The sequence below is a fragment of the Mugil cephalus genome, chromosome 1 (assembly GCF_022458985.1).
Source record: "Mugil cephalus isolate CIBA_MC_2020 chromosome 1, CIBA_Mcephalus_1.1, whole genome shotgun sequence".
Classification (NCBI taxonomy): domain Eukaryota; kingdom Metazoa; phylum Chordata; class Actinopteri; order Mugiliformes; family Mugilidae; genus Mugil; species Mugil cephalus.
This window is the reverse complement of record NC_061770.1, coordinates 39679322-39694788: the sequence shown is the minus strand read 5'-3', so window position 1 is coordinate 39694788 and position 15467 is coordinate 39679322. Positions and strand designations below refer to the sequence as shown.

Sequence of the window (15467 nt, the reverse complement as noted above, 5' to 3'; positions counted from 1 at the left end):
AATACATCCTATCAGGCCATCTAGACGTTTAGGAGCTTAACACACTGAAAGTTTTTATTTAATCTTTAAACGAACACTTACTTCACTAAAAATTAAGAGAAAAGTCCTTTGGGACTGAGCTACGTAATGTTAACACAAAGTGTGAGAATGTTTGGTCTGGTTTCAAACGCCAACTCTCCTCAAAACACCATCTATTGACGACAACAACAGGCTTTAACCTGAGTGAATCTACAGGATGAAACATGAGAATATTCATAAATAAGTGAAATAAAACGTGCACAGTTCGGTTTAAGTTAACTTTAAAGGTGAAATATCTGTAAAAGAATGAGACACGCATTGGATTCTGAAGCCTGAAGTGGGGGAGCCCGCGGCCGCCATGTTGGATAAACTTTACTCCGCCCACACTCGGATATTCTAAATATGGCATGGGGGGCGGAGCTAAAGCCTCCTGGAGGTTGTCACCCGTCCACCCAACTCTCAATATAGTTCACGCTACCGCCGGTCACTCAAAACGAGGACGCCCTTAATTATACAGAATTTTAAACCTTAATAAAATAAAAATAAATAAAAAAACGCACAGTAGTCATGAATAGTGACATAAACTACTGAGACCAAACGTGTTCTCGACACATTAACGGCGAAGAACTTCTTTAACTGGTGTAGTTTTCCGTCCTGTGATTGGTCAGAAATTGGAAGTGGGCGTGGCTAACCAGGAGAATTTTAACCACTCTAAGTTCCTCGATGCTCGTCTAGTAGCTATGCTAATCTTTCCTGGGTAGAGTTTGCATGCTGAATAAACGGCGTAGCGTAGTCCCACAGACACTATCGTCAAAAAGTCTGGACGACATCCGAAAATAGTGAGAAAAACGTGTCCGTCTGCCGCATCTCCCATAATGCTTAGCGCCTGTGACGTGTGCTGCAATGGGATAGGCATATGAGGACTTCCCCGGAGCTCAGAAGTTTCTCGTATAAATGTAGAAATTACGAACTTTTTTCTTGTTCTCGCAGCCTTAGAAGCAAGAACAAATTTCTCGTAGAGTATGTAAGAAGTGGAAGCGCATTGCTGCCTCACAAGGAAAACAAAACAAAAATCACACTCACGTTTTGTCAGGTTGTCACAATAGCTCCAGACTAAAGATGAGTTTGGTGTAATTTTCATTTATCAATACCAAAACATTTTATTTCAACAACAGAGCTTTCATCCCCGTACTTCACATTTTCTGAAGAATCTAAACAGTGTGTCCGAGTGTTGGGACATTGTGGGTCACTCCATCACTGCATGCTGTATATTCACACCAGCATGTCTAACAGCGCCCTCTACTGCTAATGTAGACCACCAACATTTATATATACACATATATATATATTATTTAGCACCAAGTTTCTTTCAGGATGAATCTGAAGCCTAAATATGATTCATACGACCTCTGATAAAACAATGTGTGCACCACAGCTTCTTTTCCAACGTGCACTTGGGTAGCGACACACCTGCAGTGATGACAAATTACTTAATTACACTTCTAATCGGCAACCAGGAAAAAAAAAGGTTCAAAAACATGATCAACAACTCTTCTTTAATCCTGGAAGATGCACTACCACTGAAAAGTTTGGACACACTTTCTCACCAGAATTGAATAAGAAAGTGATTCCATACTTTCTATAAATATAGACAGAGTTGCTGGTTGGATGTGCTGCATTAAAATTAAAAAAGGAGGCAAAATATTAAAGAAAATCTATGAGCGAAAGGGAAGAAATGTGTGGACTCTGACTTCAGGCTCAAGAGGAAATAAATGAACACGTGTGCTTCTTAATCCTCCTTAATCCAGTCTGCAAAAGGAAAATTAAACATTATATCCAGCAGGTGAAGAACAAGCCATTACTTCTACGTCATTCTCATTTTATTTTCATTCTTATGTCTATGCTCTTCTTGTCTTGGACAAAATATTTTCCCTGCGGGGATCAATACAGCGATCTTGATCTTGATTTTGAAGCGATACGATTGGTAACTATTACTGAATGGACGTCACGCTGAGACACCGCCTGCATCATGCGATGGATTTCAGAGCCAGACGATATCATTATATCATTGTTTTTATTACTATCATTGTAATTTTTCATCATTTTGTTTTTGCACAAAAAAACAAAAAAAAAAAAAACAAATAATACATTTTTCAGGAGTTGATCGCCCCTCCCAACCCCCCAAAAAACCCACCACTACAGTTACAGTTTGCTCAAAAAACACATTTAAAATCAATGTAAATTACAGCAATGTAAAATAATGTAAAATGAAATCAACCCTGAAAGAGATAATATAACAGCAACAGCCAGAATAATAATTAGAATCCAATACCCAGCACCTTAAAACAATGATCAACTTTTTAAAGAAAAAAAAAAAAAATCTGACGTATTAAAAACTGAAAAGGAAAAACAAAAATAATAAAAACGACAGTGTGTCATCGTGATAGAAAGAAAAGAAAAAAGTGTTCAGTTAGGTACAACGAGCCAGCCACCCTCCCTCCATCCCTCCCTCCTCCTCCCAACTCAGGCGTGCGTTTTTTTGTTTTTTTTTTGTTTTTTTTCTGCATCAACAAAAAACTGGAGCATTGAACGTGTGGAGAAGGAGAGAAAAGGAAGCGACTTCTCCTGCTTGTGGTTTTTTTGAGCCCGGACACGAGAGAAACGAAGGGAGTCGCTCCCTGTTTCTCTTTTGTTTTGATTCGCTTCAAGCCATCCTGGACCAACAAGGCCTTTAACAAAAAAAAACAAACAAGTAAATTAACTCCTAAAAAAGAAAATTAATGGCTGAAAAGAAAATGAACGAGCAGTAGTCGTCACCACCACCACCACCATCATCATCATCATCAACATTAAATACATCGATAACTTCTGCACTTGTGTGTGTGTGTGTGTCTGTGTGTGTGTGCCCGGAGGGGTTTGTGTTAAAACGGATAGTGGAAGTTAAGTGTGTGTTAAAGGTGCACTACACCAAGAAAAAAAAAAAAAAAAAAAAAAAAAGGCAGCAATGATATGATCCGACGTGATGCCCCCCTCCCTCCACACTCCCCTCTGACTCCAGTCCAAACCTGTACAGACCCAAAGGAGACTCCGACGACACAAAAATATATCATCAAATCAGAAGCAGAAGAAAAATAATAATTCACCATTCATCGTTTGTCCGAATTTGTCGTCTTTTTTTTTTTTGTTGTTTGCTCTTTGGGAACATGTGCGACAGCAGATGTGTGAGAGTGGGAGGGAAACGAGTCGGCTGTCGGGTTGACATTCTGGATACGAAGGCGCGATGTCAACCGGCTGAACGTCTAAAACTAAAGTACACATTTATGTGCTGCAACGAAGAAAAAAAAACAAAAAAAACAAACCCCCAAATTTAATTCTTCAAAGAAAGAAAGAAGGCAACATAAAAACCCATCCAAGTGTCCTCAACCTTTCCAGGTTCCAGGTTCCGGTTCGCCCCCCGTCTTCTTCTTCTTCTTTTTTTTTTTATATATATTTTTTTCCAGTGCACAACTCTTTTTAAAAGCAATAAAAGAAGATAATAATAATAATAATTAAAAAAAAAAAAAAGTACGGAGGATTGATGAGTCTGACTGGCCTCCTCGGACTTGATGATGTGACAGAGGTTTCCCAAAAAAAAAAAAAAAAAAAAATGAAATAAAATAATAATAATAATAAAAAAGAAGATGAGGAAGGAAAACAAAAAAGGAGTGAAGAAAAAAGGTGGATGTGTTTGAGCTTGAGTTCAGTCTGAGGAAGAAGAGGAGGAGAAGGAGGCGAATGAAGAGCGTCCGTGAGGAAGATGAGACGAGGCGGATTTTGAGAGGGGGGGGGGTCCATCCACCGGCAGAAGCAGATAGAAGACGGGAGACGTGTCCGTCCAAAATCCATCTGTAGTTGTAGGTGTGTAGGTGAAGAGGTGCAGTAGGTGTGTGTGTGTGTGTGTTTTTGTGTGTGTCTTCAAGTCCTGGCTCAGCTGGAGTCCCATCAGAACAAATCAATCAAGAAAAAAAATCCTTTTTCCAGCGAGATAAGGCTCCACGTCCCGACCTGAACTCAGAGAATCATTCACGACTATTAGTCCTCCTCGTCCTCCACCTCCTCCACCACCTCCTCCTCCAGCTAAACCCCTCCCTCCCTCCCCCTCCCATTTTATCAGAACCGTGCAGAGAAACTGAATAAATAGCAGGAAGAAATGACAGGAGTGGTCAAAGTGATCTAAGTGTGACTCCTAAAAAACAGAGAGAGAAGATCGGACATGCAGAAGAGTGGAACGTCTAAGTAGAACGTGACAGGAGAAAAAAGAAACAAAAAAAAAAACAACAAAACAAAAACAAAAAACCCCGGCAGAGGTTCAGAGAGAAAGACTCGGGTCTGTAAGTACTTCACGACTCAAGAGGAAATCAACTCCGAGTCTCTAATCGCAGGGGCCTCGGAACAAATGGAACAAAACCTCTAGAAAAGAAACGTTTTCTAGTCTCAGAACGTGGCAGCCCTACGTCAGACCTCCGTCTACATAACAATCATGTTATTTTTAAAGTGATCCCACCCTTTAGCATTAGCTTTAGCTTACCTCCTGACCTCCACAGTGCCCCCCATCCCACCTGCAGCGTCATCCTCCACCCACCTCCACCCTCCCAGCCTCCTCCTCCTCTCCTCTCTCTTCTCGCTGCTCACAGTTTGAGCTCGTTGGCGATCTTTGAGGCAATGTTCTTGAAGGCGATGGACGTGCCCGAGATCCGCTTGAAGCGCACGCCGTTGAGGGAGAGCCGCGGCAGCTTGCACACCTCCATCTCCCACTGGACGAAGTCGTCGCGCGCCGGGTCGCCGGACATGCACAGCAGCATGTAGCGCTCGCGCAGCTCGTACTCGCAGCTGTTGGAGTCGAGCACCTTGCGGATCTCCCGCATCATCTCCGTGGGCTCCATGGACGACGTGGTCTTCATGGACCAGGTGAAGCGCAGCGAGCGCGGCTTGGACATGTCCTTCTGGCTGGCGATGGCCGGAGGGGTACCGGTGCCACCTGCAGAGAGCGAGGGGGGGACGAGGAGGGGACAAAGATGAGACGTGAGATGAGGGACGATAGGAAGAGAATGATGTTTTAGCTTTGAGCTAGCATCACGGCTAATGTCTGTTTTTTAGTGATGAATCACTCTTTTTGCTTTACAGTTTCAACAACTTGGATTCTTTCAGATTTGATAACAGTGCTTACTGTCTTATGGACTTCCCTGTGCCAAGAAATGGATTTGGCAGCACTGGAAGGGGGAAGAATACTACCCATTTCGTTACTCAGAAAGATTATTTAGATTTGTATTTCCTGTTTCACTGTTGTTGAGAATATATATAAGTTCCATTTATTCTCGTGCACTATTTAATTTGTTAGCGGCACATTATTTTGAATGCGCTCGTAACAGGAAGTAAGCAAGAAGAAAGACGTGGGTTGATGCTGGTCATATGGACTCGAACTGAGAAAGAGAGTAATATGAGGAATATTCCCCCGAGGAAAACGCAGCCAACCAGGTCGTTAAAATGCTTTTTACTTCACATGCTGTTTACGCTGCGTTAACTTTCTGGGTTTGTCATTAATGTGTGTTCAGTTTTCACTGAGGAGGATTGAGGACAACGAACGTCATGTACTTCTACTTCTCTGTGGTCGTAATGTTGTGGCTGATGGGTGCATGGTGAAAGCCAGCGTACCAGTGTTACCAGATCCTGGTGAGGAGTTGTTCTCGTCGTTGTTGGAAGAGGAGGAGAGAACGCCGCCAGACGTCTTCTCCGACTTGTCCACTGTGCTGCTCAACACAGACCTGCATGGAGCGATGGAGGGAGGGAGGGAGGGGGGAGGAGAAAGGAAGAGCAGGAAGGAGGGAAAGATAGGGAGGAGGAGGAGAGAGGAAAGAGATTATCGCAAAAGTGATAAAAGTGTAAGAATTATTTCAGGAAGTGGAGACGGAGGAATGAGAGGAAAGAAGGAGGATGGGGGAGGAGGAGGAGGGGGGGAGATGATGAGGTCGTGGAAATGAATGAAGACAAAAATGAATTTTAAGCGCCTCCTGTGTGTTTGTGTGTGCGCACATGTGTGCACGGTTGGTTCTTTTTCCACATGTGCACCAACACACAAACACACATTTAGGTTCTTCTCTTGATTCACACACACACACTCGCACACAGACACACACACCAGCATGCAGGTCGGCCTCCACGCCGTCCCTCTCTCCGTCCTCTACGACGCTACCACTCACCGCTAAGCTCCCCGTCCCCTGATTGGTTCAACCGCTGCTACCACCACCACCACCACCACCGACCAATTATACAATTACCCTCCTCCTCCTCCCTCAGTCATTCACAACAAGCCCAGATCATCTCAAGTCTCCTTCCACTCTACTGATTTTGATTGGCAGGCGATTTAACAGTCTAAGGGGGGGTTGTGTGTGTGTGTTGGGGGGGGGGAGTTTGTGGGGTTTTCGGGTTTTCTGTGTCTCACCTGCTCCCCTCATCCCGACCCTCTCCCTCATACGGACTCCTCGAGAAAAATCAACACAAGTTTAGTCTTTTTCGGGCCTGGGGGGCTCTTTACCATGAACAGATAAGACGTCAGCTGGCTGAACACAGTCGCGCCCCCACCATGCCTCCGCCTCCGCCTCCACCTCCCAATCCGGCCCTTTAACAGTCCACAGCCGCGCCAGGACTACGCAGCCCACAATGCACTGCTCCACTTACTACCAGTCCACTCTGTACGAGCGCTTTAATCACAGCTCCAACATAAACCAAAGGTCATTACTGACGTCAGCTAAGTTTTACTTTATTAATTAACTACAAAGAAACTCTAAAAACGCTTCGGCTGAGACGTTACAACTAGAGGTTTAGTTGTAACGAAGCTAAATTATTACAAAACTGCAGAAAAACACACTTCTTTCACCTGGGCCAGACCGTTAGCGCGCTAATTAGCATCCTAATGATGAACTACTGGCAGCCATGAGGTTTTTTTTTTTGGGGGGGGGTATGATGAGCAACAAGCTTGTTCAAAACATGAAAAAGTCGTTTAAAAGGACATCACCAGCTCCCATTTTCTCTTAAAGGCACCGCAGATAAAATGGAGCCCTACAGCTATTCATCCTGGATCCATTTGCCTCACAGTCCATCATAATGTGCTAATCTTTCTCTTTTTTATTTCATGCAAATGCTGTTTTTATTATTACTATTATTATTACTATGTTTATCATGGTACTTGTTTTTCTTGTACTGTCTCTTATGTTGAGCTGTCAGTTTTTCTGGAAAAAGCCAATAAATATATACCACAGGCCAAAAGTTTGGAAATTCGTACATGAAAGATCATAGCTTCATTGGTGTAGAGTAACTTATATATATAGGTATATAGTATATATAGAAATAAAACAGACTGGTTATGTGGACCGTACCATCTTTCAGGTCAGGGGTGTCAACTTCATTTTAGAAGAACAAGTTAAACAGGATAATGTGAATAATTATGCTACATTTTTATAAGCTATTGGTTAAAATTTCTTAACAAAAATAAATAATTTGGGCTCATTCCTCTCTGTTTTTCAGTCCTGGGTCTCTGTGTTGTGTTCTGTCCACTTCTCTGACTAAAAACAGTGGATAAATTATTGATATCATCATTATTTTTTTGGAATATCGCAATTCTTTGATGTAAAATGTTAGGAAGAGGTATAAAGAGATGATTTTTACAATGTATAAGAATAGAGGAGGAAGAAAACATTGAGTAATGGACATATATTAATACTGACAATGAGTGGGGCCAGATACGTGTGTTCTTCTTTTCGAACATTATCAGTAATTTAAGTTACTAATCGGAAGCACTTTTATTTTTCTGCCTTTTGTTTTGTTTTTCAATTGTATCTTTTCTTTTGAAGGTTCGAAATAAATAAAACTAAATGAAAATTTTCACCCTGATCAAATTTCTGCTTCAGGACCTTATTAGACCCTCTGGTGACCTGCTTTTGGCCCACGGCCCCATGTTTGACACCTGTGGTGTTGAGGTACTTTTTTAGCTAAACAGGTAATATGCAGTTTGGGCAAACTAGATTTAGTCAGTTTTAAAGCAAATAAACGTCTTTAATTAACAGATTTAATTAGTGTGTAAAGCAAACGAGCTACGTGACAAATTAAAACATTCAATGGGAGAAATGAAATGGACGTGAATGATCTCAATTAAAACGGAACCAGGCTGAAAAAAAAAAAATAAAAAATGAAATGAAAGTTCAAAGCTAGAAACTCAAAATGTAATGACTCGATGTGGAACAGCACAGAGTAGGACGAGCGACAAAATGAAACACAAAAAAAAAAGTGGACGTGGACCAAAGATGGAGGATGGAGCCGGACGGTCGGCATGGTGACGGCGACTCCTGTGTCTGGACGAGGTTAGGAGCATTAAAGGTCCCAGCACTGTGTTAAAACCTGTATTAGTAACTCTGGATCTACACACACTCCTTGAACTAGAGCCTGTATAACACATGATACACACACACACATACACACACATACATCCTTTCTCCTCTTCTCACACAAAACACACAACAGAAAAGCGACAAACGAACAAACAGAAAGCAGCGACACACACGTGCAGACGATGGAAAAAAACGAGACGGACGACATCACAAGACAAATTCAACAGTTTGTGGTCTCAAACTCATCCTGTTGTGTTGGGGGTGTGTGGAATAAGGGGGGAGGGAGGGAGGCGGGGGAGGGAGGGGGGAGGATAATAACTCCCATTTTGGCTTCTTTAAAATAACAAAACAAAAACATAAAATCATGTAAAATATCACCTGGAACAAAACAGTGGTTAAAATATAGCACAAGGGGGGGAAATGACACGTGAAGTGAAGTGGGGAACAAAAAAATAAATAAATAAATAATAATACTCTTCAATGTACAGGTGATGTTTATAACAAACAGGTCGTCTAAATATATAGTCTGTGCACTTTAAAGCACATTTTTTTCTTTCCCCTCCTTCTCAGATTGATCAGTTTCTCAAACACAAACTAAAAAAAGGTTCATAAAATAGTGTGTGACATCTTCAAACCACCAGGTGGAGCAATGGTCCACACTCAGGGGGGAAATTGCTCTACCTGCTGGTTAAAAAGCAAAAACACTTGGAAGTCAGTGTATGAGGACAAATGTTTGGGTGTAAAGTAAATGGGTGGAAATGTGAAAGTGTATCTGTGTTATATATATATATGTATATGTGTGTGTGTGTTTGTATATGTGCATGAAGTGTGTTCACAGGATAAAAAGTCTTTTCCAGCCAGAGTAGGTCAAAGCCATCCACGTCTGTAGTTGTTGTTGTTGTTGTTGTTGTTGTTGTTGTTAGAGAGCCAGTGCCACAGTGAGAACAGAGCAGTGAAGGAAAAGAAGAAGAGTGCAGCAGCCTCCAGGAAAAGAAACACTGCATCCCCGTCCCTCCCGGGTCTCCTCCTCCTCCTCCCTCCTTCCTGCCTCCATCCACTACAAACTACAAAAACCGACTACAATCTACCTCCTCGCTGGGAGTCAACGTCGACGACACAACTTCAGATGGAAAAACTCCAATTACAGCGACCGAACCGATGCAGAAAGGTGAGATGGGCGATGGTTGGTTTGATGGGTTGGTGGCGTTAGCTTGGACAATGGTTAGCATTAGGCTAATTAAACAATCCTCTACTTTTTTTAATACACTTTAACCGCCCGAGACCAGAGCTTTAGTTTAATTTCTCCAATGTTTAATTTGGGATGAGTCGGACCTAAGAATGTCCTCATATCTGGACACTGGGACCATTTCTCTGTATATTACAAAAAAGTCACAGTATTTTTTGCCAAAACAGAACTTTTCGTAATCCATACTAGTTTGCATGGATCCTTGTCGAGTCCAATTATCCTTAATTTGCTCTGATAATCCACATTTTTTTCCGGTTGTGATGTCAATGGACCCTCAATATGTAATTGTATTACATTTTATCAACTATCCTTTGAACAAAATCAAATTTATTAACAAAAATAAGTGCAATTTGGGCTCATTCGTCTCTGTTGTTTAGTCCTGGGAGTCAGTGTTTTATTCCGTCCACTTCTCTGACTAAAAAACAGTGGATAAATTATCGATAGCAGTTATTTTCATTTCTAAAATTGCAGCTCTTTGATGTAATTTTTGCAAATTTCTGCTTCGGTACCATTCTAGACCCTCTAACAGGTCGTATGTTTGACACCTGTGGTTATTGAGGTACTTTTAAGTTACATAAAAAACTTGCAAACAATGAAATTCCAACGTCCTCAAACGAGTACCTTAAAATTAGCAACGTTGTAACTCCTTACTATTGATGTAATTTGTTAAATTTATGCATCATATCAACCTACAAAAGTCAAAAATGTTTCCACCGTTTTGTACCTTTGCTCCCAGTAGACGTCAGACTAAAGCGTCCACTTATGAGGACAACGGGTCTAAACGAAAACTTAATGTCTCAGGAGGTTAAAATTAGTGGTGGTCAATGACATTATGTTTAAATTTGGAGGGGAAAAGTTATAATACATTCACAAGACATAGACCTGAAGCTAGGGGAGGGTTAAAAGTTTGGGAAGGGAGTAGCTGGATGATGTATTAGCCATTAAGGCTTGACCTAAATCTGAGATGCTACAGGGGGAGGGGGGGACGCACAAGCTCATACAGATACCTTCTACCTGAAAATATATAAATGGGAAATAAAAGGGGAGGTGGTGGGTGAGGATGAGGAGGATGGAGGGGGACGATGGCGGGAGGAAGAGGGGTGAGGTGTTATCGTAACTGCATGATGATGATGGAGTGAGTTAAGTGGGTGAGTGGCTGGGTGAGTGGAAGGGACGTTAGTAAAATATGGGAAAATAATAATAATAATAATAGTAATAATAACAATAATAATAATAATAAAGGCCCAAAACACGGCACTCGAAATCATAAGGTTAAAAAATAAATAATAATATAAAAAAAAGGGGCAAAACCACAGAAAAAAGATCAAGGCACAAAAGGAAGGTCTCAACAAAAAAAGCTGCACGAAAACACCAAAAGGGGAGGAAGTATATATATGTAAAAATATATATATATATTTATATATATATGAAGAAGAGAGTATACGTGGATATATATATATATATCAAAGGGGTTATATATTTAACGTTGGGTATTGTTGCCTACCTTCTCGGAAACCTGAACGAGAGATTTCTACAAAAACAAAAGAGGGATAAAGAAAGAAAGAAAGAGAAAAAAACGTATGTATAAAAAGTATGTATTCATGACTTTCCTGTTAAAAAGAAACAAAAAAAACAAAAAAACCCAAAAAAACAAAACAAAAAGAGAGACTCCAGACTCACATGGGATTGAAGCTGCGAGCACAACCAACACACAATTGTGCAACAAAAGGAGAAAATCAGTTTCACTGCAGTGTTTAAATGTAGGAGGTGCTGGTGTGAACGTGTGAACAAACGCACAACCTTAAAAGGGATTTCGTGTTCCAGTAAAAAAAAAATAAATAAAGTCCTCGGTGATCCTGAAAACAAGTCTGTGTGAGGTGAAAAGTTCAATAAATATATATATACACATATATATAAAAAGCACCTCCTATAAAAACACACAAAGACACACGTCAAATGATAAAATAAAAAAGAAGAAGAAGAAGAAAGAAAAAAAAAAAGCACAGGTTAAGCAACAACTTAATCTTTCAACACACATTGAGAAACTTTTAATCTCGTCTTACACATGCACGGACACACACACACACACACACACCGTCGTTGTGTGAAGGACAGACAAAACATCACTCTCCAGACCAGGCAGCAGCGTTAAAAACAACGACGCGTTAATAGAAACTTTGTGCGTCCGGGTCAAACGGCGACACAAACGCAACACAATCCAACTCCGCTGCTCCTGCTTCCTACTGGAACACCAAGACGTGTGTGTGTGTGTGTGTGTGTGTCAAGGTGTCCCCACTAGTGGTATTTATAGATGAGGGGAAAAGTGATATCTCCGGTGTAACCATGGATACTGTCGCCACGGAGCTACAGTATCTCTGAGTGGGAGGCCTGGAGAGTGGCTGTGCCTGTACCTCCGCCTCTTCCACACACGCACAAACACACACACAGACAGACACACACACACAAACTGAAACCATGTGTGTAGGCACAGACACCTGATCATTCTCGATTTTATATTTTCGTCTCTTCTTTTTTCTTTTTTTAAAGCGAACAAATTCACTGGAAATACAACCGTACACTCGTACTGTTCTCCTCACACACGTTTCCCATTTCTTTACCTACTGCTCACGTCTCACCACTTCCTGTCTATATTTTCTCTAAACGTGATGCATACTCTTCGGTTCGTGGTCCATTAATGTTGTGACACCCTTTTCGGTTTGTTTTGACATCGTCTACCTGCGTCTGGCTCTGTTATTGTCTATTGTACGTTTTGTTGTTTTAAAGTCTTCTCTGTTTGTGTTGTGTACCTAACTAAATTGGCGCTTGTGCCGAGGTCCGGCGCATTTACACCGATGACTAAAGCATCAGCGCTGATTAATGTGCATTGTCCCCACAAACAGAGTCTGTAATGGATTAAGTTTTAGCCCTAGAGCTGGTGGAGACTCATAAACTATAATAAATTCATCCTAACGTGCGTCTGATATATCATAAACACGTCACGGGAGGTCACAAAATCTTTGGTTTTAGACATTTTATATAACACAGAGCACATATAATAAGTAGGGTGTAATATTTACTCCTATTTAAGTATTTTCTGTTAAAAAACTGGAACCTTCCAGCATCTACCTGCTTAGTGTTTTATCTTACGTCTACTTCAAGTGAAACGAGTACAAATACCATCTAGCATCCGCCCTCTCAGAGAGATCTGGGTCAAAGTTTAAAGAAACATTTACATATAAATAAACGGCTTTCGCTGCAGCCGGGCGGCCATGACTGTAGTTTTTTAACCTGCACTACAAAAAAACGGGAGATGAAGAAAACTAGGCCACTAGACACGAAGCCGCAACCAAAATTACTCCTCGGCCACCGCTGCTCCAAACTAAATTATAGGGAAGACGCAGCTGCTCCCGTCGTCCTCTCCCTTTCTACCCTGAGCAGAGCTGCAGATCGGCACCGGTTTAGCGATAGACCGGGCGAAGGAGGGGGGGGGGCACGTAACCTTGTCATTTTCTGGTTGAAGCCGAGCCCTTAATGCAGCTTTAGCCTGCGCTGGTAGATGGATAATAAGTAGCTACTATCACAACTGCTTCAACATTTACTCTCCTTCCTGCTTTGCTTCTTCCTCCCTCCTGACTGCAGAGTATAATCGTCGGTCGTACACGATTGTGCGGAGCTTTTTGTTGCGTGTTTCCCGCGACCACTCACTTGCGTACGAACTTCGACGTGAACTTGCTGAAGATCCCCGTGGCCCCGTGCGCCCTCCGGGCCTGGCTGTTGCCGTGCGACAGCGACGGGGAGGCGGGCCCGCCGGGGTAACCGGAGCTCTGCTGGTCCCGGGCGCCGCGCTGCTGGCCCGCGTGGAACGTGCTGCGGATGCCCACCCCTCTGGAGAAGTTGGTGCGGTCCGACACGGTGGCGCTGCTGATGTTGTGGGCCGAAGGTGAGGCGCCGGGCGCCCGCTGTGCCGGGGCGCTGTGCAGGAAAGAGGTGATGGAGAGGAGGCGAGCGGGGGAAAAGGTGTGGGAGGAGGCAGAGAGGACGGAGACGGAGACGGGACATAAGAGAAGGTGGTAAAAAAAAAGAAAAATGAAAGGAGAAAGGAAAGATAAGTGTGAGAGAGGAAAAAAAAAAAACAAAGTTAGACAAACTCAAAGTGAAACACTTTCTCCTGTTGCTAATTACTTGAGTGTGAGGTCACATAAACACCCATGTCTGCAGGTCTGCATGCAAACACAAACTATTAATCCTTTACATCTCCTTCAAACACAAGAGACACAATTAGACGTCCTAACTATGGGCGTGTGCTTCCTCCACGGCCGTGAGTGGCACCTTTGACAGATGCTAAAACACAACGGACGAGCTTAAAACACAATTAAACTCGATTAAACACACCTGAGCGGTCGACTGCGTTAGACTGCGACGGGTCTTATTCACACGGTTTTAATGTCAAAGCAGGATGAAAGGTGACAGATTAAAACGGTGAGAAGCTCGATTCGCTTGTTGACTTGATGCGTCAGTAACAGCTTTTGTCCGTTCGGCTTCACTGTGGTGTCTCACTGGGACACTTCATGGGACAGAGGCACGATTAGGTCCTCGTCAAAGGATGAGTACGCGACGGCCTGTCCCTGTCTCTGTCCCTCCAGGAAACAACATACGCAAGGATCCAATCAGACTAAATCCTTATTTTATTTTACTGTTAAACACTGAGGCTCTTTGGTAAAATGTTAAATTGTTCTATTAGTGTTTGTGTCTAATACAAATTAATAAAAATGTGAATCCCAGAATAGATAATAACAGTGTGTCTGGTGAAACACATCTGAGACATATGGAGTCACATCAGACAAGTGCAGCACTGAAACTAAACAGACCTGTGTAGCTCTTTGAAGAAGAGGAGGAGGAAGAGGAGGAGGAGGAGGAGGAGAAGAAGAGGAAGAGGAGGAAGAAGAGGAGAAGGAGAAGGAAGAGGAGGAGGAAGAAGAGGAGGAGGAGGAAGAAGAAGAGCAGGAATAGTAGGAGTGGAAGGTGGAAGAAGAAAAGGAGGACGAGGAGGAATAGGAAGAAATAGAGGAAGAGGAGGAGGAAGAAGAGAAAGAGCAAGAGGAAGAAGATGAAGATGAGGAGTAGTGGTGGAAGGTGGAAGAAGAAAAGGAGGAGGAGGAGAAGGAGGAAGAGGAATATATGGTGGAAGAAGAGGAGGAAGAGGAAGAGGAGGAAGAAGAGGAGCAGGAGGAAGAAGAAGAAGAAGAGAAGGAGGAGGAATAGGAAGAAGAAGCAGAAGAGGAGGAGGAGGAGAAAGATGATGAGGAGGAGTGAAAGGTGGAAGAAGAAACACAGGAATAGGAGGAAAGGGAGGAAGAAGAAGCAGAAGAAGAGGAGAAGAAAGAAGAGAACGAAGATGATGATGAGGAGAAGGAGGAAGAAGAAGGAGCTGTTCACTGAAACACATCCTGTCATATCTGACGTATATAAACTCAAGTTCCAGATTAACATCTAATCTAACATCTAACATCTAATATCTACAGATACACGTGTGAACCAGTTTGACATGAAACCGTTGAAATAAAAACCATTTCAACAACAACATATAATATTATATATAACAACAATATACAATATAATATATTGCTGAGAAGAAGAAGAAGAAGATTTATAGTTATCGTGTATATTCTGGACATATTAAAGCGTTTTCATTTGAAGTCTGAAGCCAAAAGCAGTGACGACCTTTAAGCATCATAAGGCAGCGTGAGGCCGACGTCTTCATGCTGCAGCCGGACGACTTCCAT

General features: G+C 42.3%; 1 protein-coding gene across 12 annotated transcripts in view; it reads right to left on the bottom strand.

Annotated features, from left to right (window-relative positions):
* Window positions 1–1555: 1555 nt before the first annotated feature.
* mark2b (MAP/microtubule affinity-regulating kinase 2b) overlaps window positions 1556–15467 on the bottom strand; it is a 53353-nt gene continuing 39441 nt past the window's right edge. For 5 of the 12 annotated variants that reach the window (XM_047573054.1, XM_047573129.1, XM_047573103.1 and 2 more), the window contains 5 exons: window positions 13390–13656; window positions 11189–11215; window positions 6497–6535; window positions 5710–5819; window positions 1556–5035 (listed from right to left, as the gene is read on the bottom strand). In XM_047573054.1, coding sequence (XP_047429010.1) covers window positions 4686–5035; window positions 5710–5819; window positions 6497–6535; window positions 11189–11215; window positions 13390–13656 — 793 coding nt within the window. In that variant the 3' untranslated portion in view covers window positions 1556–4685. The remainder of the gene's footprint in view (window positions 5036–5709; window positions 5820–6496; window positions 6536–11188; window positions 11216–13389; window positions 13657–15467) is intronic. The other 7 variants (XM_047573063.1, XM_047573088.1, XM_047573071.1 and 4 more) reach the window with 5 other exon arrangements.